At 48.1% G+C, this 25,981-nt stretch overlaps 1 protein-coding gene across 1 annotated transcript in view; it reads left to right on the forward strand.

Moving 5' to 3' along the window:
* Positions 1-25,981, forward strand: part of LRSAM1 (leucine rich repeat and sterile alpha motif containing 1) — a 41,001-nt gene that overhangs the window by 4,560 nt on the left and 10,460 nt on the right. Inside the window, exons 3-20 of the mRNA XM_078878082.1 lie at positions 42-86; positions 2,192-2,266; positions 3,715-3,783; positions 5,869-5,953; positions 7,271-7,392; positions 9,805-9,895; positions 11,442-11,569; positions 12,480-12,509; positions 13,419-13,541; positions 15,078-15,217; positions 15,968-16,012; positions 16,725-16,795; positions 18,295-18,394; positions 20,277-20,364; positions 21,024-21,098; positions 22,221-22,301; positions 22,571-22,666; positions 23,523-23,621. Of these exons, the coding sequence (XP_078734208.1) occupies positions 42-86; positions 2,192-2,266; positions 3,715-3,783; positions 5,869-5,953; positions 7,271-7,392; positions 9,805-9,895; positions 11,442-11,569; positions 12,480-12,509; positions 13,419-13,541; positions 15,078-15,217; positions 15,968-16,012; positions 16,725-16,795; positions 18,295-18,394; positions 20,277-20,364; positions 21,024-21,098; positions 22,221-22,301; positions 22,571-22,666; positions 23,523-23,621 (1,563 nt within the window). The remainder of the gene's footprint in view (positions 1-41; positions 87-2,191; positions 2,267-3,714; positions 3,784-5,868; positions 5,954-7,270; positions 7,393-9,804; positions 9,896-11,441; positions 11,570-12,479; positions 12,510-13,418; positions 13,542-15,077; positions 15,218-15,967; positions 16,013-16,724; positions 16,796-18,294; positions 18,395-20,276; positions 20,365-21,023; positions 21,099-22,220; positions 22,302-22,570; positions 22,667-23,522; positions 23,622-25,981) is intronic.

Genomic DNA, 25,981 nt, shown 5'->3' on the forward strand with positions numbered 1-25,981 from the left:
TGTCAGATGTCAATGTTACTCATGTACTGCGCTTGTTTCAGATCCCCTCCGCGGTGTATTCGACATGTAGGGTTCTGCAGAAGAAGGTAAGAAATGGCTCCTCCTGAGGTGGCTGGATGGCATGGGGCCATGGGGCCATGGGCGACCAGGGCACGGTACTGGGCCAACGCCACTGAGTGAGGACGTTACAATGAAGCCCATCCAATCTCTTAACAAACCCTCATGATCTCGAGTGGAGATGTTCGAATCGACCCCATCCACCTTGTAACGCACCAGGAGGGGTCAATGACGTCAGAGATGCTGGGGTGTTGAGGTTGTGAGTAGAGGGGGTGATGACGTCACGAGATACGGAGGGAGCGAATGTGAGAGATAACGTTACGAGACCTGGGGTAGTTTGGTGGAACAGAGGGGTGATGACGTCACGTGACACTGGGGAGGTGAGGGAGAGGTGTGATGATGTCACGCGGGATTGGGGTGAGGTGGAGGAAAGGGGGTGTTGACATGAGACCTGCGGTGGTGAGGCGGGGGTCGGGTGTGATGACGTCATATTCTTTCTTAAAGAAAGGGAGTGCTTCCATTCAGCTCAATCGCAGGCGCAGTGGGTAGAGCTTGCAGCCTCGGTGTGTTTCGCGAAGTTTTTGTTTCATCGTACTTACTGTACGTGTCGTGTTCATGTGTCTGTCTCTCTCGCACTCTTTCCCAGTGTTGGCTGCAAAGAATTGGATAGTTTGTTATTGTATTGTTATTGAGATACAATTGTGCGATAATTGTAACTTCTTTTTATCATATATATAAAATCTAGATTTTAGTATGAAATCATCAGTCTCTGTACATATTCGCCATCGGTGGGTTCCTGCTAGTACAAATGCAAACATGTATGTTGAACTTCTTTCACACCGTACGTAGACAACCGTGCTAATTGGAGGTGTGGGGAAAGGACAACAAACTGAACACAAAAAGCAGTTATAAATAAATGAGTTTCAATGTATTAATTTAAAATAATACATTTGACACATGATTTGATGCTTTTATAGTGATAGCAAAAATCCATTTTAATCTTTAAGAAAACGAAATTATAAACAATTTTTACTTTACCAGATAAGGCCCTCTGAGCGATATAGCTCTTTCAGAAGAGATCTGCCCACACATTATAGCTCAACGAAGTGGCTTATTATGTGGAAATTTATAGCAGCCAAAAATTCTAAATCTATGTTTCTAAATGTGGAGGGAAAAACTGGAGGACCCGGAGAAAAATCCACATGACCACAGGGAGAACATGCAAGCTCCAAATATAAAGGCATCAGAGTCAGGATCGAACTTACGACCTCCAGTATACCGGGCGAGGCAGTTAACATCTCGCAACAGCGGCGCCCTGCCACTGAGAGAGTTTGAATCAAGAAGAGGGATCGTGTGCTCAAGGACTGTGAGGCTCCTCTAGCTCAGGCTGATGATGGGCATGGTGTGGGCATTGCCTGTTTATGTATTTATCGTGAGACCAGCGAGTCTGCTGATTGTGCTGCATTCCCAATAAATAACTAAGTGGCATGCAAGAGCTTTGAGTGATGAGCATTTTCCAATCCCAGCGGTGGCCATTACAGCACTCGGTGCTGAACCGCCCGGGATCCTGGGTCCAGCCCCTGGGCTGGTGTATCACAGCCTTCTACATATGCTGCCGGTTGACAGATGTCTCCCAAGCACTCCGACCCACTAGGAGGATCGGCTTGTTCTGGCCAAAACAGAGGCGAGACTGAACAAGGCAGTCGATAGGACTGCAAGGTTCCTTCCGGAGCACAGCTGAGTGCGAAGTAGCTTTTGTCTCTTCAGTTATTGAGATGCCCTCGCCTATGATGAGCAGTGGAGGTGCTGTTATTTGGGTGACCTGGGTTTTCTTTCTGGCCATGCACTTAAACTTAAACATCGTTCGTGGCAAGTGGTATCCAAATCCATTCCCCATTCTTGACCTCACCTAGGTTAACTTGGCTTTCAAGGAGAATATTGTGCAGTGTGTAAATATCAACACTCGAGAGACAAAGACGGCCAGGCATGGTGCTTGCCAGATTGTGGTCGTGAGTGCCGCGCCAGCCTTGTAAGAGCACTTGGCCCTAACATATACTGCTACACTGGGGGTCTTTGTGTGCTGTTGCATTGTGTACATACGTGTAGCCTGGGTGTGTCGTGTTTTTATTTCCAGGTCCTGATCCTTCACACAAACTGTCTCACCTCTCTCACCAGTGGTGGAAACATCTTGGACTTCTCTGGCTTGAAGGTGACTCTTGGAGGTGTTACCAACGCACTGAGAATCGCTATAACAATCACAAGTCACTCAGCGTGTCTCTCTGTTTAAATAATCAGTGGAGTGGTGCTCGTGTCTGTTGAAGGCCCTGTGCTAGCATAGAAAACTCCACTTTCCCATGGCAGGAAGCGATATCTATCCATGGGGCAACTGCTGTTATTTGAGTGGAGCAAAGCTCGTTAGAGCAGGGAGACACCTCCATGTTGGGTTCAAAACTTTATCATTGAGCTGCTGTGGCTGAGCGCATTCCTCCATGACTACCTCAGCAATATGGAACAATCTCCCGCTGCGCATACAAAGGCAGTCAAACCTCCCCTCTACCTTCATTAGTCGGCTGAAGGCGCCGCACTGGTTTAAAGATGGCATACGAGGAACCGAGTTCGCGATAGAACGACGGTTGAACTATTTTGTGCGCGTTACAAATTGTTTTATTTTTACTTTATTGACGTGAGCGCTTGCTCTACACATGCCAATTAGTTACTAGTTCAGCACACCGGTGTGTTGGAGAGTAAACCCACTAGGAACTAATTGCCATTTTTTGTTTACGTGACAAACCTTACTTACCCAAAAAAAAATCTCTTATGTATGTAAAGATGTTATTCCGCACTCCCCATGTTGTCAGCGGGTAGCATCACTATTGGGTCAACAGGGGGCGGAAGAGTGACGACGCCAATGTTAAAGGACTATGGCCAAAGGGGCCAACGGTGATCTTTGGGGTAACGGATCCTGGGACACAATCCCCCAAACCCCGGGAGGGGGGATTGGTGGATGACGTCACCCTTCCAGGACCTGGTGGAAGGTTCTGGAAGCAAGACGTGGCCGGGGCGGAGCAAGCCCCAGAACTGTATACAAGTCGGACCTCGCAACGATAGAGTCCGTCACCTCCAAGCTGAAGACTGAAGGCCGGGCTGAGGATAGGACCCTGGACTCCAAGCTCTGCCATCCTTCTAAGGGCCGCAGCTGAGTGAGGCCAGTGGTCAGGACCCGAAGACCCTGGCACGGTCAGCGTGGCCTCCCCTAGGGCCCCTAGCCGGAGGACGGGGAATTAGTGGGGTCCCAGTGTTAGGCCCGTGTAGTCCGGAGGCCGTACCTCCCCAGGTATCGGGTGAAGGGGCCGCTACCCCTTGTGTTAGGGACCCTGTAGAAAGTAGCGTGTTAATAAATATCGTGTTGCCTCAACTGGTGTCTCCCCTGGTTTCTGACCCACTACATGGATAATACTGGTCCCGAAAGCCTACGTGTTAAACAAATCAATAATGAATTATTTAAACCATTTAAAAAAACACATGCATTTTGACGAAGGGGACTTACTGCTCTCCATAATGGGACCTGGACGTATCCATGACTCCTCCTGCCACCCTTTTCCTGTGTGAGGTCCGTTGTCTCATCCACATGGATATTAACACAGCCTCGTGGTGCAGGTACTGGATCTGCATGCCAACAAGCTCAAGGCTCTGCCTGAAGAGATGTGGCAACTCTCAGCTCTGCAGGTAAGTGAACATTATAAGTTAATGAGGCAGCGTGACAATAATCAGCCCAACGTCTGAACCATGTTCCGTGCAAGGTTAATGATGTCCTCTGCAGATGACCTCATCTCCAAGGTTAACGATGCATTGCCGGCCAATTTGAGACGTTCTTCCGCTTAGTTTTAAAAACATCTTAATAGGCTGCCTCAGTTTGGCTCTTGGAGTCTTGGGCAGTTCGTCAAGTGTAGAGACTGCATCTTAAAGTCGGAGGCAGCATTAATGCATGCATCCCGATAATAATGAATGAGTTCGGTTTAGTATCATCGACAAGGAAGAGGGACGATGAGAGAGTGGCTGTAGAAACTACCGTGATGCTAGCAGAGATGAGGAAGCTGATAGACAGTGTTAATAGAAAGAAAGTTGATCGATTATAATAAACATTTTTGGAAACATGGAAAAATATCACATTGAGCTAGAACGGGCGAGACAGGTCACGTATCTGGGAAGTGTTTTTGTAAAAAAAGGCGGCAGATGCTCGAAGGATATTAGAATAAACACTGCCTTGAGATAACCTACATTCGGTGAGAGCAAAGCTGCTCACACGACGGATGAGTTGGGAATTACAGAGGAGACACACAAACACCCCGAGTGTGGAGGGTGGTTTTGTATTGCGCAGAGATGTGGCCATTGAGAAAGGGACGACATCAGAATGCTGGACATTTTGCGATGTGGCTGTGGTGTCGAATGGGAGAATGAGATTGACAGGGCGAATAATGCCGAGAGCTCTGGAGGGGATTCACAAAGAATTGGAGCTACACTCACAGAGGACCAAAACAGCTGGGCAGCGCATATTGTCAGAGGTGAAAGTTTGCCGGAGGAAGCCCGAGAAGGAGGTTTGGAAGGGAAAAAAATACACGAGTTTGAAAAAAAAAGCACTGCTTGACAAGGGATGGAAGGCTGTTTGACAACGTAAAGAGGCAAGCACAACGTCGGATACGGTGGGGAAATGTGAGCTAAGAACCTACTACCTTTAGGCCTTCAACTCTAATATTATAATAATCATGGCAGCTCTCTCCCACTTCAGCAATTTTTTCTTGATGTGGTTTTCCCACCTGATGATGATTGCTTGTGTTGCAATCGAAACGTAGTGATTTGTTTTATTTTATTTCTAACTATGTGATTTTACCGAAAGAACCAAAGAGTATAAATATGTAGTCTTAATCATTTATCCAGGAAAGCCTCGCTGAGTCTTAAAATTATTTCAAGAGGGTTTTGAGTTTGAATATTTGGCCTATTGCTTTTTTAAGAAGGGTTTTGTATATGAGAGGAAGCCTTTTACTGAGTTGGGATTACACATCGTAATCATCGCTCCCTACTGGCAGACTGATGGCCCAGGTCACTTCTTGCAGATGATGCTCATCCTTGTCTCGAGTTCTCACCTGGTTCAAGAAAATAAACCTGAACATGAGTACCCACAGAAATGCCACCACTCGCACAAGGCCACATCACCTGCCGTCTTTTGGTCACGCCAAGGCCTAGAGAATTTGGAAGTTCCCCACATCTATGTGATCCACCATTCTTTGCCTGAAGAGCACTGGATTGCTGGCATCTAACATCTAACATTGTCCGTGGTGCATAATCAATCAACCCAGTCCCTCTCCTAGATTCTTAATGTAAGTGTTGAGGCTCTGCCACCGTGCTCTTTGTCGCTCAGATAAGAAAGTAAGATAGTACATTTTTATATTCACACCCTTATTTTCACAAAGGTGCTGTGTATCACCGGCTGCAGTAGTTTGACACTAGGGGGTGTTTCCGAACTGAGTAATTTTAAAATGTTTTGGTTTTTCTTTCAAATTTGGACCATGACACCGGCACACTGTGGCAAGCTCTTTTTCTAATTGCGTCATGGGATTATTCGCCTTCACCGCAAAGCGGCGCGTATTTTACGGCCACAGTCGATCGCCGCGATAACCAGGGCGGGCCTGCCGGGTGTTTGAACCGCGACCCCTCCTGCAGCAAGCGTGAAAGTGCGCTACCGTGTCGCTGCTCCAGTAAACTCTACCCGGTGATGGAACGGTAGCCGGTCCCTTTTTTTCTCTCGTTTCCCAGGTGCTGAATGTCGAGGGCAACAATTTGATGGCACTGCCCGAATCCGTGGTTCGGTTGAGACAGCTGCAGACGCTCAACGTGCGGGGTAAGCAAAGAGGGCCTTGCCTGCGCGCCTGGGATTCCGTTTGACACGATGTCAAAGTTTCGCCAAGTTTCAGACATTCATGGGTCACAAATAAATGAGTAGGATGAACATACCGTTCAACCCCTTATCAGTGCCTACCTTATTACAGACCAATTCAGACCTTATTGGTCACCCCGTGCCCTTATAAATCTCAACGTTCATCCTACAAATTCCCATCACATAGGAGAAACACAAACAAATAGACCATTTTTCCCATATTGAAACAGCTGTACACTCTATGGACCTGAAAACTCAATTTCGCTGTACAAGAATGCGGGTAAACCGGTATGGGTTGACAGGTATGGATTAACATTGTTGACTTTGCACAAAGTGGTACTCATTTATGAACCCAAGAAGCATGATGGTCTAGTTGACCTCTGACCCAGATTTGAACTCCCATACTTTTTTTCTGTATCTCTTCGCCCCCCCCCCCCCCCCAATTTTATTCCTGTTGAGCGGTTGGCGTCGCCATTAGACAAAGACTTGATCTTTTGGAGCTAGCGGTGCACCACCCTGTATCATAGATGACATCACGTAACTGCTTATGAAGCCACTTTCACTTACATCTGTATATCACAAGGGAAACGCACCTTATATATATATTCCAGAAAAGTGTTTATCACATGTCAATTGAACAAAATTGCTTAATTATCCGAGCTGGAATAAGCCAAACTAAGTCAAAAGCAAAATTCAATGATAGGTTTTATTTTGTAGTCATTGATGGTTAGGTTGAGATCATGAACTGGCTACATTTGAGAACCTGGTTTAACCACGGGTGGCTGAAACCTGTATTCAAATGCAGAATCTCAGTGCCTGCCTGCTTAGTGCTCCGACACGAGCCACATGGCCACCTCAGGACTCCTTGGAAGCCGTGGACTTCCGCTTGTGAGTTGAACGCTCTAACCACGCTGCCACCCAGCCGGGTAAAAGATGCCATAGAGTCAGCATCGGATGAACGATGACTGCCTGAGAGAAACTTCTTAGCATGATCCGCGTGTCTTTGTACGATTTAGTAGACTGATATGAGCAGCACAGGAGTGACCGCAGACCTTGCACATGATCGCTGAAGAGGGCAGTCCTCGGATTGCCAGGCCTGACGTGCTGCGCTCTTCTCGGCAGCCACTGTCGTGCATTCGGATTTCAAATAGTTCAGCGGCGTCGCGAGGTGCGGAGGAACGCCACGGCAGCCCCGCCTTGCGCCGTCCCTTTCTAGTGATGGTATCTAATATCGCTGTGTTGGCGATGCTGCTGCTGCTGCTGCTGTTGTCTGATAACAAGATAACAAGATATCGGAATTGCCGAAGGATCTGGACGGCTTGCAGAGTTTGAGGAACTTGGACATCAGCCTCAACCAGATCTCCAAACTTCCGCTCAGCCTGGCTCATATTCGCACCCTCGAGGTAGGTGTCAAGTTGATTTTTGTTGAGCAAAGTGAGAACACACGAGAGAGAGGCCAGGTTAGTCTCATTTGCACGAGTGACCTGGATCACACATGACAAGAGCAAAACGAATACACCACAGCAATGAAGAAAATAGAATTCGGCACAAAATTATCCGTATCTCGTGAGAAATCGAAAATATTGAAAGAATATTAATCAATGTTTCGTAATAAAATCCCTGTAGTGCAAGTCAGCTCGTGCAGAATATTTTCAGGCTGATCAACGTACAATTTCAATTAAGTTATAGAAAAATTAAGCGGATAATGGGTGACTATTGTAACGTATGTATACAGACTCACTGCCTTGTTCGTATGAGGGGCACGGAAAGTTCATGGCCTGGAATGGAAGGCAGCGAGTGGACCCCGATTAACCTGGAGTGTGACGCCTTGGAACATCGTCGTCATCACCCCATGGCTTTTTTCTCAGCACCTCAGATCACTCTCAGGCGTGAGCCGTTGCCACGTCGCATTGCGGTGTACAGTGTAGTTCGTAATAAGGGTTTTTCTTTTGGGTTCCATCGCGTAAATATAAATTTGTCGTTAACCAAACCACCATCTGACACAGCCAATGATTTCTTGCAAAAATCGCCTGATGAAGCTGGTTGTGATTACCAGTGAAACGTCACAGTACTCAAATAGCAAACGTTGTTGTGGGTCTAGTCACCAAAGCACCGTTGTGCTGAAGTAGTAACTAATTTGAACACGTTTCATTTACGTGACAAACTTTACTCATTGGCTGTGTCGGGTGGTGGTGGGTTAACACATTTATATTTATGCGATCTAACAAAAAAAACGTTATTGCGACAATGATGAGCCCAGAATGTCTGTTTGTGTGTAACGCGCGTGACGTCACTCCACATGCCGCACCCCCCCGTCATTAATATTCATGAGCTGGTGGATTTTTACACTCACGCAGAAGAAGGTCGAGTGGAAATATATTTTTTGCAAATTCGCTTTAAGTTTGACGTTTCTTTATTGAAAGTGAATCCAATAAATAATTCTATGCAGCAACAAAGTGGATTTGGTGTCTTTATTTCTTCAGCACTTGAGACTAAAGATAAGTCTAATTTATGCTTCTACATTATCGTAAAATAGACATTTCTCAGTGATTTTCCAGATATTGTATCGAATTCCAATTTATTTCAACCCCAGCAGTTTCATTTCAGTTTCATTTATTTATTAGGGTTTACCCTGTGAGCCATTTGGCTCTTGATTTGGGTTCAACCGCAACAAACCGAAAGCAGAAAAGAATAAAGTATCAGAGCAGTAAATTTGAACAAATTGAAGGTCAGCTATATAAAGTGCTACAGTGACATGAAGTGAGGTGTTTTATGACTTCGTTTTGTGCCAGGTTCATTGCCATTAATACAGCGCTACAGTGAACTGCAGTGAAGTGTTTGATGACATACTTTCGTGCAAGATTCACTGCTATTAAATTTACACAAGATACAATTTTCCTCTGCTCAATTTTTTCGTGAATATTACAGCTTCCGTCCTAGGACGGGCAAACAAGCTAGTTATGAATAATATTGGTCGCGAAAGTCTACGTGTTAAATTGCACAATGTAGATTGGTAGTCTTAAAATTATTCATTCATTTAAACAAACTTTTCCGCTCACGATAGCTGCGTACAATCGTGAGTGTAAAAAATAATTATTTACAATGCATGTAACACTTAGGAAAATGTTAACTTTTGTCAGTTTGATCTAAACAGCATCCAGCATGCGGAGGCCTTCATCTAGCAGTAGATGCTCCACATGGACTGTGAATTATTTGTACAGGCGGTCTCCGATTTACGACGATCCGATTTAGGGCGATCCACGTTTACAATGTTTATATAACTTCACTATGGATCAATGCAGAAATATAAAACTAGATTTTTGACGCGTCTTCCGACACGACTCCGAACGCATTTGAAGAGTGTTGGTTTGGTTTCCGATGTGACTTGGCGTAGAGCTCAAGTGTTTTTGTGGATTTTTATTTGTTGAACTTCTTTAGATATGGCTGATAAAAGGAAAACACATACGCAAGTAATGTTTCTCAATGTTTCTACTGCCTATGGGAAAATACGCTCCGATATATGATGGGGTTTCCAGGAATGCATTGTAACGTCGTAAAAGCGGGGAACGCCTGTATATTACAATCGTTATACTTTTAGGCTAACGAGATGAACAAGGGAGGCATACGAAACCCCGCAAGGCAGTCCAAAAAGAATCGATTCTTGAATTGTGACCCCCTGAAATGTGACAATCTTGTATAGCATTGTGCAGGGGGAGGCAGGGGCAGGAACCGTTCGGTGTGCGTCGGTTGCAGCAGAATCACTTGCAGTAGCGTCCACTGCTTCCTCCTCCTCCTCCTGCTGTTGTTTGCACCAGACGCTGCAGTTGGACGTGGGGAGGATTTCCTTTCCGCCGCAGGACGTCGTCCGGCAGGGCACCGAGGCTGTCAAGCGCTTCCTGTGCGAAGGTCGGCTCGCTGGCGCTAGTGGTCGCCACCACAGTGCACCAGCACCCCTCGTAGAGCAGCCACCCGCTCGTGGCCGCTCGCACCGTGGTGCTCGCTTGACCTTTGCTAGAGGGGATGATCGGCGAACTCAATCCCCCACCCCCCCCCCCGCCCGACGTGGTTTTGGACACCGCTTGGTCCGATTGTAAGTTGAGCACTTTGGCCACAACAATGCCAATCGTCATTTTATCGCTGTAGGATCATAGGGGTCATATGGTTCTATGTACAGGGACTCCTACTTACAAACATTCGACTTACAAACATTTGGAGATACGAACAAACCTCTCTGTATGTCCAGTTACGTGTTTGGACCGAGAGTCGTAAATTCAACCACCGCGCAATAGACGGCGGAGATGGCATCTACATCTGTAGAACGTGAAGAACCAGTGGCATCTGCAGAAAATTATACAACTTTTAAAGCCATTCGTCATGTTTAGTGTACATGCCATACAACATGTTTGAAATCGACAGACCTGTGGAACTTAACTTGTTCATAAGTAGAGGAGTCCCTGTATAACAAGCTGGCTTTCGCGACCAATATCACCCATAATAGAGGTTTTTTGGGTTAGATCGCGTAAATATATAAACGTGTCGTTAAACCTGCCACCACCCGACACAGCCAACTAGTAAGGGTTGTCACGTAAACAGAACATGCCAATTCGTCACTAGTACAGCAGAACTCAGATTTATGGAGTCCCTGTATGTATGTTGAACTTCTTTCGCATTATACATAGCCAACCGTGCTAATCAGAGGTGCGGGGAAGGACAACCGGCTAAATACAACAAGCATTTCTAAACAAATTAGTTTTTAATCTGGATTTAAAAGTGCATAGCTGCAGTGGCTTCCTCGTATCGGAAGTAAGATCGTTCCAGATGCCCGCAGAAGCGTATCTGAAATCGTGCGATGTGGTAACACCATCTTTGTTCGATGGCCGGCCAAAAGCTGCTGCTGCAAGGAATGATTGTATTGGGAGCCAGTTGTGTGATCTGAGGATCAGGGCAATGTGGTTGTGGTTGTAAGTGTGGAGAGAAGTCAAGTCGAATATATATCCATCTGGATCACTTGAATTCATAGAGAAGCATTAGTTTCATTGTGATAACGTCGCATTGTGTATATAGTTGTGTGGAATATGATGAGCATTACGCAGCGGGATCTGGTCTGCAACTTAGAAGTTTACAACACAACGTGCTAGGAAAGCACTGTAGAAGTAATCATGAGAAAAGAGGTTCCGTTGGCTGGAATACTGTGCAGCACGGCGGAGGGGCAGGTTACTGGGACAGGCGTTGAAATGGCACGCAGAGGTTGGTGACCAAGAGCAAGATCTGAATCCAGACGATGGCGATGAGGCTCGAAGACTTGTCCTTGGAGGTCAAGTATTAACTGTGCAACAGTTGCAGGATTTGGCAGAAGGGAGAAGTTGATGGCGAAGGCGTGGTGGTTATGCAATCGGCAGTGGCCGTTGGTTTTGCGGTGACGGTTCTGCCGTTACCTGGTCTCATGATGCAGAATCCGGCCTCGAGTATTCCCCGCCGTCCCAGCACCTCCTGTCCGTCCTCACCGCGAGCCCCCAGCGCTGCCCCGACGTGACGGACAACGCCGAGCTCCAGCACAGCCTTCAGCAAGCCGCGTGGCAGGTGGGTCATACGTATGTTGAAATTCTTTCCCACTGTATGTAGCAAACTGTGCTAATTGGAGGTGCGGGGGAAGGACAACAAACCAAACACAAAAAAGCAGTTCTAAAGAAATTCGTTTTCAATCTGGTATGTGGTGGCAGTGTTGGCTGTGGTAGTAATGGTTGCGGTTTGGTGATGGTGGTGTGGGTATGTGTGTATGCTGAACTTCTTTCGCACCATGCGTAGACAACCCTGCTCTTCGGGAGGTGCCGGGGGAAGGACAACAAGTGAAACACAAAAACAGCCCTTATGAAATGAGTTTTCAATCTAGATGTTTTACAAGTCCATAGCTCCAGTGGCTTCCTAATATCGGAAGGAAGAGCATTCCAGATGCGCATTTGACGCGATGCGGTGAACCGTCTTTGTTCGATGGTTAGCCAAAAGCCGCCGTTGCGAGGATGACCACCGGAGTTTGCCTGATGCTTTATGCTCCCCGGTGGCCTTTTATGCCCGTGCCACGCACCGCCGTGCGGCCCTGCGCGTGCCCTGCCTGCGCGTCGTCTCGCCTGGGTGTCGATCCTTGCAATTTCCAGGAAGATATGTATTAGCATAAATAACGAAGGAGCACGCATCTGCCACCCGTCCCGCTTAACCGTGGTTCCGCAGCGATTATTAGATTTAATTGCATGAACGACGCCGCAATGTAAACATGAATAGTTGTTATGTTTTTCTTTGTTCAGCTATGGATGGAGACTGTCGTTATTGGTGCCAGCTATTTATAAACCTGCGTGCAAGATGGCCGTGATGTTGCTCTAACGCAGCTTGCTAATTGAGCAGACAGATGTGTTCGCAATGGATGCTTCTGGCGCGAGCACAGGTTCAGTGACAGTGACCGGTCTGGTAACGACTTTCCCCAACTTTTGTTTTTCAGGACAAATTCAAGGAATTTGAAAACAAAAAGGTTAGTTGGGTCACGATTATGAAATGTTCGCGAACTGCCGTGGCACACCTGACTTTGTGGTTACTTGCAAGGCGCTGCCTTGCATGGTTCTAATAATGCTGTTTGCGTTCCTTTCTGTAGAAGCTTCTATTGCAGATTGTGTTCAAAATAGCAGGCCAGCGGAGTGTGGGGTCATGCTTAGATAACAAGGCTATCACGAAGGGAGGCGCTTTAGTCCACATAATCTGTAGTAGTTTCGAATTCGTAGTGATATGTCTGTCATCCCAACTTAGTGCAGGGCGTGCCTCTTATAGCGCTGTTTCGTTATAACGCTCTTTTGTCCTGGGCGAACGTTCCTGCGCAGATCAGCCCATATATGGAAGAAAGTAAAATCGAGGCATCTATTGTATCGATTCTGCTCCTAGTCGATCCGACAGCCAAGTTAGAGTATCGATTCATCGCGAGCTTCAGGCCACGTCACCACCCATGATTGTTGAGGCCGTGGCTGTAGGGAGCAGCCCCAAAAATCTGGAACACCCCGCTGCCTTTCTACCAAGTGTCTCTCAATTCTGTGGTCTTTGCAAGACACCTAGTCAGACTTGTCTTCCACCTAAAATTAAAAACTGTTTCTTTACCTTTCATTTATCTCATTTGCATTTACTACTTACCTTTCTTATGATATTCGTTGCGCACGGTTGCACTTTATTTTGCGCGCGGTTGAAATTTACTTTGCTCGGTCGGCGTTAGCCGCTGAGGGTCGTGACGGGTTTCTCGTCTCATTCCCGTTGCTCCGTGCCCCCTGTGCCGTTCCCGTTCTGCTGCGATGTGCGCCGATGGCTACTTCATTTGAGGGCGACATTGGCACGTAAAAACGAAAGATCGACCGGTTGGTTGGTGTCGCCGTGTGAAACGCGTGCGCCGCGGTTCCAGGAGATGCGGCGGAAGGAGCAGCTGGAGTTTGAGCGAGCCTTGGGCCAGCAGCACATGGACATGGCGCTGCTGGTGAACGACGCGACGCTGCAGAGGGATGAGCTGATGCACTCGGTCAAAGAGGTCTCGAGTTGCTACCCTCGCGGCATCGTCACGGACGCGAATTCCTTCTCTCGCTCTGCCCACACACCCATTGCGCGGTCGTCACAATACACCGCTCGGCGCGACACGGTTAGGCGCAGCTACGTTGAAATGTAACGGGGATTTTTTTTTTTATATTCCCACCTGTGCCACTGACGTCACGTCAAAATACGAAAACAATTATAATGCAGCAATGCCTCGGTTTACATCGGGGGTTGCGTTCCGGAAAGTTGCGACGAATATCGAAACGACTTCAATAAAAGCGATCGTGGTCTGCACGCCACGTGAGCTAAACGCAACGGAGGGTACAGTGAAGCTGTAGACGTACCCACAACGTTACATTAAGTGATTAAAAATGCTGCACTCAACACTAGTGTAACAGCAGTAAACTTGAACACAAATTATGCAGGGTACAATCAGATAGAGTACACTATAATAAACAATCGCCAAACACTACGTGAATAATATATTGTACCCTACAGTACGCTACATTTCTTTATGCGCTACACAAAGTGGTTCATGTACAGGTAAGGTGGATGCGAAGGCTGAGAGGTGACGGATACTAGAAAGGATGGCGGCATAAGACTGTAGGTTGAGGTCGACGCAACTCGGCCAGCGGTGTTAATAATAAAATGGCAACGTATTTGTTAAACGACATATAAGGGTTCTAGATTTGAAGCTTTCGTGACTGCAAGGATTCATACTCTTAGTTCTTTCGGTAAAGTCACGTAGGTAAAAATACAAAAGATACAGTAAATTTAGCTGTGACGGTCCCACCTGATGACAGAGACTTGTGTTGCCTCCGAAACGTCGTGATTTATTATTTTATTTCTATTATTTTTATTATTATTTTTTACCTACGTGACTTTACCGAAAAAAACCTAAGAGACATGTAAGGGGGAGACGTGAATTATATTATCGTAATGATTTCCACAATAACGTTACGCTGAGTTTGAAGTTCCTGTTACAGGAGGGTGTCCTACTTTGGGATGTGTGACCAACACCAATCGCCATTTACAAAAGCGCTTCTTGGCTCAATGAGCCTTACCCAAAATAAACCGATTGGACTAAATTGTTTGTTGTTAGCGATGGGAGGAAACCAGAGGACGCGGAGAAAGCCCACGGAGAGCAGGGCGCGATCATACAAACTCCACACAGGCACCCGAGCCAAGAATCCAACCCAGGTCCTTCTCGCCGTGAGGCACGACTGTTACCGCCGAGTCTGGTGTGTTGGGAGCGGTCGTGTCGCGGTTAGCGCACTGCGCTGCGAACCCGGCGACCCCAGTTCGATTCCCGCTAACATCCAACACCGGTGACGAATGTCTGAACCGGTCCTGAGCCTCCCCTGGGTCGACTCGGCCTCAAATGAATACCTTGTGCGGTGTGTAAAATCAGACAAAGGTGGCCGGGCGTGGTGCTGGCCACCCACCCCCCTCGTGTGCCATTCCAGCCTTCATAGGTGCTCGCTAAACAGCACTTGCCCCAACAGTCTGCTATGGGCTATGGCTGTTTGCGCAGGGTCTGGCCGAGCTGGAAAGGGAAGTGGACGGGCAGCGACGGCGTCAGGACGCCACCCGCGTGCGGATGACGGAGGAGCTCCTGCGCATGGAGAAGAAGGCGGGCGACCTGGTGTCGCACATCCTCAGCAAGAGAGACTGGTACACGTGTGGGCGTGCGCTCATGGGATAAATGGGCAGGTGTTCGACTTTCATAACGAGGCACCGGCCTATTCAGAGCTTTCGCGGTCGACTCTGAGAGATGGCCCCCTGTGAGGTACCTCGTGCGTTGCGTTCTTGTTTTAAACTCGTGTAAGCCACTGCTCTGAGCCATTGGTAGGAATTCCCTACGGGGGGTGGGGGGTGATTTTATCTGGAATTTTCCATCGCGAGTATGAAAGCGCCACCCCTCCAGTGTCGACTAGAGACTTCACTTTTGAAAAAGATCTCGGAGGTAGCTTTGTATCCTCCCGTACGAGCGTTTCCTAACACGAAGGTTTTGTGCTGCTCTGAGAGGTCTGAATGGCTATTTTGTCTTGTGGCACAGGCAGCCCCATCGCTGAAAAAATGTGATTCGTCGGGAAAGAGCCGGTCTTTCACAGAACAAGCAGCTAAGCCCTCGCCTTAGTCATGCGGAAATTGCCACCACTCGCTCAGGAGCGCTGGTAGACGTGAGTGACGCCTCTCGCTTTAGATGAGAGACACGGCCCGATCGTCGTGCTGGCGATTGTTCTGTGTCGTCCGACGTTTGGAGGAAGGATGCCTGTTGTCTCTGTCGCGAACAGTGGGGAGAATGAGCTTGGTAATGTGATTCGGCCATCCCATCAAGACGTGTCGCGTCCTGCCCTATGGCGTTGCGTTTGTGGGTGTTGTGACATAGTTAGGTAAGTGTTTCTGTCTCGTTGTTTGCAGGTTCAAACAAAAGAAAGATCTCCTGGAGGCCATGGACAGAGAGAGGTGGCTTTTTCCTTCTGTATCATTGGCCACCTGTGAATGTGCCCTGACGTTTGATTTGTGCGCTTGCACGTGCATGTTGTCCGCAAGGTATACGGAGCTTCTTTCGCACCGTACGTAGCCAACTTTGCTAATTGGAGGTGCGGGGAAAGGACAGCAAACTAAACACAACAAGCAGTTTAAAAAAAATTCGTTTTCAATCTAGATTTAAAAGTACCTAGCTCCAGTGACTTCCCAATGTGGGAAGGAAGAGCGTTCCAGACGGCCGCAGAAGCGCATCTGAAAGCGCGCAATGCGGTGACCGTCTTTGTTCGATGGCCAGCCAAAAGCCGCTGTGAGGATGACCGGAGTTTGCGTGATGGTTTATGCTCCTTGACGAGATCAGCAAGGTGCTGTGGTTCAGTTGTGGCAAGCACTTTGGGTGGGCACGAGTGTTATTGGAAGAGAGCCAGATAGATTTTCACTGATGGTTAAGAAGTCACTAGATCCTCTGCCCGAATCACATGTTGGCAAATTATCCTTTTAAGTGTGATGCTTGGCTAAAGCAAACCGGTGTCGTCATAGTTTGGCCTCCCGTTTGCACTGGGCCTGTGGTTTTTTGTCCTCTGTTGCGTGGCCGCACGTGGATTGCTTGTGGTGCTGTGCTGGGCCGCACGCATGTGTGTGTGTGTGTGTGCGCGCGTGTGTGTGTGTGCGCGTGTGTGTGTGCGCGCAGGCTGGAAATGGAGCTTCTGGTGTGCATCACACAGGAGGAGACATCGGCGCTGAGGAGGAACGACGTGGCTGGTGAGGCCGTTACGTCTCCACACCTTGGACAGCCCAATGCTTTGCAGTAAACCCGGCCGGATGCCTCGGCGGCAGAGCGAAGGCGGCTCTTGGTGGGAAGGTCCCGAGTTCAAATCCCGGTTGGGGATGGGACTCGGCCAGTAGTTTACTCTGGAGTAGATAAATCGAGTACCACTTTGTAGGGAAGTCAACGGTGGTTATTCGAATAGACTTGCCTCCCGACCGCCATAGGGAGATGAACACCTCATTTGCGTAGGTGGGGTACGAGGTGCCATCATCCGACCGGGTTGGTCCCATGGCTTGTATGACCGACTCCGAAGTTCGTGGAGATCATGGGTCTCTGTGTGGGTCTGTTTGGGAGTCTCTGTAAACGGCAAAAAGCATGACAAACCCACCGCACACTGTTATAAACTCGCTCGGTTGCTTAAAAATGCCACGCAAAGAAGTCTGTACCCCGAACTGCGACTCTAACCTTGTGCCCCAACTAGCGTGCTTTTTATTTTTGTATTTTTTAGCCGCACATGTGGCCGCCCGCCAGTGTCTTGTCGTGTTTTCCATTTTTGTCCCAACTGGGAACTGGGAGTTGTCGGTTTCCGACCTTCCTTTGACTTATGGAGGCATCGTGAATACCCCTATGCCCACCGTCCCCCGGCAATAGCCTCTCCGCATGGGCGGAGTTTGTGGGGTGGTGGGGAGGGCGGGGGAGAGGCGACGCCCCACCCAAACTGTGGACACCGTTCATTTATGGGACCTCCTCTGCCAGTACCAAAATAGGAGAATAGGTTTTCCCCCTTTTTTCTGGCAACAAAACAGGTGTTGAGATGTTAAAACACCAAACTGAAACCTGTCTGCATTAACCACAATACTTGTGGTCAGAATGCAAACAAAAAACATACTCTGATAATATATGCATTGTCCTTGAAACTGATTGGTCCACACCAGAGACAGCTTTCTATATCATGATGTAGCTGCTCACCCCGAGCTCTCATTACTCTGAAAGTGCATTGTGTTTGTGCTGTGTACGCCTTTTGGCGTCCTCTGGTCTAACACCGTTTGAGACTCGACTCAAAAGAAAGCTGTCTCTGGTGTGGACCAATCAGCTTCAAAGACAATGCATATATTATCAGAGTGTTTTTTTATTTGCATTCTGACCACAAGCATTGTGGTTAATGCAGACATGATTCCTTGTAAAAGGTTTCAGTTTGGTGTTTTAACATCTTACTTAACACCTGTTTTGTTGCCATCAAAAAGGGGAAAACTATTCTCACCATTAATTTATTTTCAAGAGTTTACAATTAAGATACAAAAATAAGAAAATTCAATATGCACCTACGATTCCTAATGCGAGGGACAAAGCGAACCCCTTGCCCCCCCCCCCCCCCCCCCCAAGACGATAACTACAAACCCCCAACCCCTCACCCACAATTAACATCGTTTCATTCCCCTGAGCCTCGAGGCTCGTGGACACACACACACACAGGTGCCTCGTGTGCCCACAGCCGCCATGCAGCAGATGCTGATGGAGGCCAAGTCCAACGAGCTGCTCAGGCAGGAGTACCAGCGGCAGAGGGACGAGCTGTGTGACCAGGCCGCCAGCAGGTGGGGGTCCCTGCCCGCCTGCTCTCGCGAGAACGCCCTGCCTGGTTTTGCCTCCCTCTTTGCCCGTGCCCAGGATTTTTGAACCCGGCTCATTTTGCTGAGCTTTTTGTTTTTTTCCGTCAACTTGGTTCGGCGCGAAGGCAATCGGTGGGTGAATGTGCGCCGTACCATTTGTCGTTCCACCACCCCCCCCTCCCCCCAATTGCTGGTGTGGGTCTGTGGGGAGCTATTTGACCGTACTTCGCCATGCCGGTCAGTGTTGATTAGTGAAGGTGGGGAGCATCGGTGTGGGAGAATAAAAGTTGCTTCCATGAATTTAGCATGCGCTGCCCTCTGCTGTCCACCACGTAGCCTCACAGATGTTAAATTCCCACATCAGTGGCAGTCAATTCAATTGCTTTTATTAGAAACCCAATTGTTATAGCATTTGTAGGATTGCTTTATGGAGGGTGTGTAAGGGTTGTGAATAAATAAGAGCGACCCTTTACAAACCCACTGCTGGTTGAAGACCTTCCCACGTCTTTCAGTCGGAATCTGATTATTTATCCTGGAGGAATCTGATGAGCTATAAAGCTCTTTTTTACAAATGTCCAGTGGGGGCAGGTCAGAACATTACAACAAACAATACAAAACCACGATCGGATTACAAAGTTTATGGAAGGCAAACAATTCACTTAAAAATATACAAATAAAACTAAATATATGTTTATCTTACCAGTTAAAGAGGCCACTGAGGTGTAGTGGATTCAACTGAGTCGCAGACGTACTCTTTGGAGGCAACACATTAATACCAACACACGGGGTAACTGCCCCTTGACACTATAACAACCTATGGTGGTGAACCACCAAGCTAACTGCACTAATTACACGGTAACTCGCTACAATGGACCGGACCACAGCTTGGGTCCAGGTCCACGTGTTGGAGACTCTGTAGGACGTAGAATGTAGATTCTTCAGGATGAACAACAGCAGCCGGTCTCTCTCGGGGACCCGGCTTTATATCCTCACTGGTCGTGGCTAGCTCCGCCCTCGGCCACGACCACCTTCCAGAATCCTCGAGCAGGATCTCGGCCCTGACACGTGGCCACCTCTTGCCCCCACCTGGCGGCCTTGTGTAGACTTTACCGGTCACGTGTTCTTTGGGGTCAACCATAATGCCATGGCTCTTAATAATCCCATTCCCATGGCCGGCACTCTCACACCCTATCCTGTAGAGGTCGGCACTGCACGCAGAGCGTGGTGCTATCCAGCGCTGTCAGTCAGCGCTCACCAACCCCCTCCAGGGCTGGTACTGCAACCACGTGAGTGGTGCCCGCGATGTTGTTACAGCGTACGCCGTGCCTCTAGGGCTGGCATTACAAAGTGACATCCGCGATGTCGCTACAGAGGTATTAACTTATTATTTAAAAGCGACCTGGCCACAAATTATAATTCAACAAAGTGACTTATCATGGTGGAAATTTATAGCAGCAAAATAATTGTGGGTGTGACCGCACACTGTTCCTTGCTGCTTAACGTGGGATGGGAAAGGGGATGCCCGGGACCGGTTCAGATATGAGTCGGCAATGATATTAACGATGCCTGGAAATGTAATTCAATTCGCCGGGTTCATAGCGAAAGGGTTAGCACGTTACGCTATGAACCTGACGATTTGAAATAAGAGACCTAATTAATTTATTTCAAAGGTAATTCTTGCACGTCGACTTCCATGTCCCTTCTCTGATGCGACGTTATGACCCAGTGGTATTGCGATTACAATACGTACCCTCTAATATCTGGCACAGGGACCGCGTGCGGTGTCCGGGCAAGTAGTGTATGGCAACGGTGCGTGGTGAGTTTTGTAGTGTGCGTGGGTTTCAAGGCGCACCCCCGTCTCCTTCAGTTTGACAGAGCAAGAAGAGAAGTTGCAGTGCGTGGTCAGTGGAAGGCATGACAGGCAGAAGCAGGCGATCGCCAGCATTCTGCAGGAGGTACCGCTGAAGCCCACCCCCCCCCCCCCCCCGTGTGTTGTGTCGGGGTGGTTGTTCACCCACCGTGCTGTGAACGCCGGGGTGCAATTCCTGGCCTTGATGCACATCGTCAGCAGTGGCGAGTGGCATCTGAATCTGGTTAGAAATTCTGGCATGTTACCAAAACGTGTTTGTTAATTTTTAACTCTGCGCAATGTGTGTGTACGAGTTGACTGGTCATAACAAATTACTTGAACTCATCCGGCTTTGCTATTTTTGTCAAATAAATTTTCGTCCAAGCATTGCTGGATTTGATGTATTTATAAAGGGCTAACTCATCACCGCTATCGTTTACACTGCGATATAGACATACGTAACTTAAAAGTGTCACGTGACCAGATTAGCATCGTGCCGAAATACATTGAAAGGTTGTTGATTTGCCCCATTCTATCAGCATGATTTTTTACAGAAAGGGACATTCGCCAACACATTCGAATTGGCGGCCCTGAGCCATTGGTAGAAATTCCAAATTGTTACGTCACACAATGTGGCACCACGCGTCTCGACCCCTGAAGGGATGATTGGTCGAGTTGGGATTTGTAATGCGCGACCTCACACCAGCGAGCCAAGCGTTGTAACCGGAAACTCGACGAAAGCCTTCCGCTCTTGTGTCTTTGCAGGAATTAATACAAAAGGAGGCGTTTGAAATGCTCCAGCTACAACGAGATACTTGGCACTCCAGGATACGGCATCAGGTCCGGCGGCATCGCAGTGTCGTACGGCACCTCCCAGACTCGTCCCGTTTTGTTTTATCTGTTCATGACAAACAAAGACATCAACGCATTGGTCATCAACACCACGGCCTTAAATAACAGTTGCACTTCGTAGCGCATGTTGCGGGGCAACGACCCTCCTTCATGTGCGATGACGATGGGCCGTTTCAAGGCAGTTATTTACTTATTTCCTTTGAAGGCCACGGTTATTTTGACGAATGCGAGTGTTTGTTTATTCCTGCTTATGCACCACTTCCGACGCAATATCACCAAATAGCTTGTTAATGGCAAAGCGATTGGTGTCTGCTTTTTGCGCGGAACATCGGGACATCCAATGGTATTGCTTTAATGGGGCTAAACTCTGGTGATGTCTCAGTACAGTCAGAACTTGAACCTATGAAGGTTTTACCGTGACAGCGTAGCATCCTGTGGCATTCGCTTTGTGAGAAGCGCATCTCTTGCCAATAAAATTTAGGCTCACAATTCCCGTGCAGGTGGAGAGTGACCTTCTTTTGCTTTGACTGCAAATTATCTGGCGTGCCGAGAGACGGTGGTACAGCCACTTCTAGGATCACCGCCTCACTCGAGCAATAGACGGCGCCCTTTCTTGCGCTCTGAAGAGCTTGTGACACGCGTCAATCGAAGCAAAATACTTCACCCTCGTCTTGAATATGGATATCGTTAAATTCGCTGAAACCTTGCGAGTTGATTTTATGGCACGCTGCTGACGCCCAAATTCGAGCCGGGGGTTTCGGCTGCGGCGGCGGCTCTGCGTCTCGGCTATCGTTTGTGGCCAGATCGCTTCTGAAAACTAAGTGAATACCTCAGTGGGCTTTGCTTGGTTGAATGGGATTGGTTCAGTTTTATTTGAATGTGTTTGGTTGATTTGTTAACCTTTCTTTGACTTTGCACTACTATCGTGTTTTTTTGTTTACTGTTGTAACGTTCTTACCAGCCGCTACTGGCCATCTGTGAAAAAGAGCTTTACAGCTCATCGGATTTCTCCAGTGTAAATAAATATTGTTATTCTGATTTATTGAGCCGTGGCTCTTGTGGTCACGGGTAACTGATGCGCCCCCTCAGCCTCGCTGTGTCTCATTTCAGATCGGTCTCATCGAGCAGGAGTTGCTTCACATCTCTATGCTGGAGATGAAGAGGAAGGGTCAGGACCAGGAGCAGATGCAGGTGAGCGCTGCTCGGCGAGAAGTGAGCCGCTGCTCAAGCGAGCCACGGCTCTGAGCGTGGTCTCGGCCACGCTCAGGGTTTCCACGAGCTGAGCCTGAGCCGAGCCGCTCGTGCGTCTTTCGAAGCAACCGAGCGACTCGAGGAGGAGCCGAGCCAAGCCAGAGCTGAGCCGGGTCGAAGAACACGGCCCCTAAGATGCACCGTCATTGGTTTGCGACGCATCTCGCCACTGCTGACCGGATGGCCCCTCTCGGCGTGCGTCGTGACAGGGGGTGCTGGTGGAGGAGCGGCAGGCGCTGGGGGACCTCCTGCACCAGCTGCTCAAGGAGAAGGGAGCACGGGAGCTACAGCTGCAGGATCTGCTTGTGAGTGCGAACTTTGCCCCCCTCTTTTTTCTCCTTTTCCCCATCGATGTCAGAGCCGAAGAGCACAGCGCCATCCTCATCCCAGCCGCCGAGCGTGGAGTGCAACGCTCGTCTTTGTTAGCGTCGCCACGAGAGAGGTCGCAAACGGGTTTTGATTCCTTACCCGTACCCGTACCTGGCCGCACCAGGGTCGCAAAGGGGTACCCTACCCGATACCCGGCCGGGTACGGGTAGCCGGGTATCGGGTGCGGGTATCGGGTACCCGATTGCGACCTCTGCGCCATGATCATCGTCATCGTCGGCCGCGATGACGACAATGATGATCCCAGTGGCATCGATCGTGCCTTGCAGAAAAAAGGGCCCGGATTCGATTCCCGACCCGGGCGCCTTTCTGCGTGGAGTTTGTATGTTCTTCCCTCTTGTTCTGCGTGGGTTTCCTCTGGGCTATCCGGTTTCCTCCCATAGCAAACAAAAAAAACATGAGATGTAACTGGTATTGGCCAAACATCTGAGTGCTCAAAATGTACCTGAAAATTACTCGATTGGCATTGCATATAGCAACATCGCCTTTGACTGTGAAAACATGGCATGACCCTCCTAAAAATGAGTCTTGAGAGTCGGTGAGGCCTTCCGGGCTAAGCGAGCGAAGGAATAATAATTATGATGATGAATGCACTTCTGGATGAAGGCTTCAAAAAGGCTTCGCCATCTCCAAATCCTGTGATGTAACAATCCACCGAGCACACGTGCCCCTCGATCCACTCGGCCGGCCCAACTCTTGTTCCACCTGCGTTGCTGTCGTCGTTTTTGATGTCGTTGTTGATGTCGTTGTTGTTGTTGTGATGGCCCTGTGCAGGAGGAGATGGAGAAGAAGCGCGAGGAGGACTCGATGGACTACTGGCTCGTGCAGTACCAGCGCCTGATGCAGTCCAAGCCCCAGCCTATGCGGTTGCAGGTTTGCGACGCACAGCGCCACCGTTCTTAACGCCAGCGGCAATGCTTTAGGTGGCCGCCATCCTGCCAATGACACTTGGCAACATCACGGGTGTTCCAGCGATTGCCTTTAATAAACGCAAGCTTTTTTTGTTTGTTAAATACAGGCGTCACTCGCGTAATGCGACCGTACCGCGTGTTCGCAGTTACGCGATTCTTTTTTTAGGGACATACCTCACACTTGCGCGATGCGTTCTACATTTACGCGCTCAATAATATATAAAAAAAAAATTTTTGTTAAATTCTATCTTAAAGATTTGATGTATAATTTTCAATGATAACATTTAAACGTAAACAAAAAAATTCCTTTTCATGGTATCACCGCGTCATGGCACCGCCCAGTGTCACAGCTATCCTAGATCCGCCGCCTCTGGATTATGTACGCTGCTGCTGCAAGCAGCCCACAGAAGCGTTCAGGAAGATGAAGTAATGTTTTAATCTTAATTAGTATTGTTATTAAACTCCATGTTAAGTATTGCTTGTAATGTTAATCATATGATTAAGTATAACATTTACAGTAGAACCCCTCTTAACGACCACTTCTGTTAGCGACCAGCGTACCAACCACATTCCTCTGTTAGCGACGGGCGACGAGCACGCGACAGACAATTTCGGCCAATCGGCGAACTCCAAAGTGGCCTGACCAGGCCTGTTTCCGGGGCTCGCTTCACGACTAGTTTCGTGCAACCAAGCACCGTTGTTAAGAGGGGTTCTGCTGCATAGGTCTTTTGTAAATCCAGGACTGAACTTATAAAATTAAATGATACTCACTTATTTGTTGGTAACGCCACCCCCGTGTATGACGTGTTTGTCTATGGGAAGATCGGCTTCACACAGCGCTATTCGACTTGCGAGCTGTCTTTCATGTTATGTTATGCGAGGGACGCCTGTGTTTTAAAACCTCTCGCCTAATTTTGATAACCCCTGGAGATGCAGCATCTCGTTTGTGAGAGTGTCCAATGTGTCACGTGACACGTACATAGCAAACACACAGTGGCACGTATGCAGACATTACATCTATTATCTATAGGGTAATATATCTATGCCACTATATTGATCCCAACAGTTGTAATAGGACATCCCATTACGACTAATAGAATAGATATATTAAATATAGAATTGAAAAAGTCCATTGGTTGATGAATTAAATGTAGAAATGTTGGTAATTGCGTAAGTACATTTTGTGGGCAATAATGACAGTAATAATACTTTATACAGGAAAGCCTTCCTTGTTGTCACCGCTCTTGTTCTGGAGTGTCCTCTATTGAAATGTTAGGCCAACTTGATCTAATGTAGTGTTTTATTTCGTGTCAAAATTAAATAGAGAACCCGGAGAAAACTTAACTCATTCAAGCAGGTAACTCTTAAAGGTCTACAGCAGAGATCACAGACCTACTTGCTGTTCTGTCATCTCTCCTGGCCAACCCAGAGGATTTCACGAATCTTCATGATCGACTTGCCCTTTGCTATATCAGCCACTGGAGGCATAGGCGCGCAGCAGCACATGCGGTACGACGAGACTCGGTGGCGTTGAAATTTATCTGACGTCTGCCTTGCTTAATAAGCAAATTCTCGTTGTGATACATTAAACCAGACGACCCATTGGTGGGCAGATATTGTTTTTGGTTCATAGACAAAATGACTGTATATCTGTGTAAAGTCAGTAGTGATGATCTTAAATGCAAAAAAATGATGTATTTTTTCTGTGCAATCATGGGTTACAAGGCTGAGTTTCAAGTTGAAGTTTCAAGTTTATCTTTTTAAATCAGGTGTGAACTCGAGACACCAGGACAGTCTCAATTTCAAGGGTGATTTCGGGCACTGATCTGCCAATCGAGGTGTTTGCGGTGTAACTTTTGAACTTGGCCAATTTGGGAGTTTGACGTTGGCACACAATGGCCTACTTTTGTGAATGACGTCATGGGATATGTAACGCCAATTGCGAAGCTGAGACTATGACTCTCTACCAACTTGCTACACTTGAAAACCTCGCAGCTGCAAGCTCGACTCCGATGTGGGTACTTCGTGGCATTGACATGGCCATTATGAGTCACTCAGGGCCATGTTCCTAATCACATCTTGACTCTGCCTCTAACACGGCTCAACTCGGCCCTTGAGCCGCTCAGCTGCTGTCAGAGTCGCGTGAGTGAGCGGCTCGGCCGTGGCTCGACTCGGGCTCAGCTCCTGAGAAATTCTGAGCTGCGACCCTGTGACCCAGAGCCGGCTCAAGCTATAGCTCGCTTGAGCCAGAGCCGAGCCCGAGCTAAGCCGTGACTAAGAAGGCTTGGGCCTCAAGCCACCCCCAGTCACCCGGTCCCAAAG

The sequence above is a fragment of the Lampetra fluviatilis genome, chromosome 49, assembly GCF_964198595.1.
Source record: "Lampetra fluviatilis chromosome 49, kcLamFluv1.1, whole genome shotgun sequence".
Classification (NCBI taxonomy): domain Eukaryota; kingdom Metazoa; phylum Chordata; class Hyperoartia; order Petromyzontiformes; family Petromyzontidae; genus Lampetra; species Lampetra fluviatilis.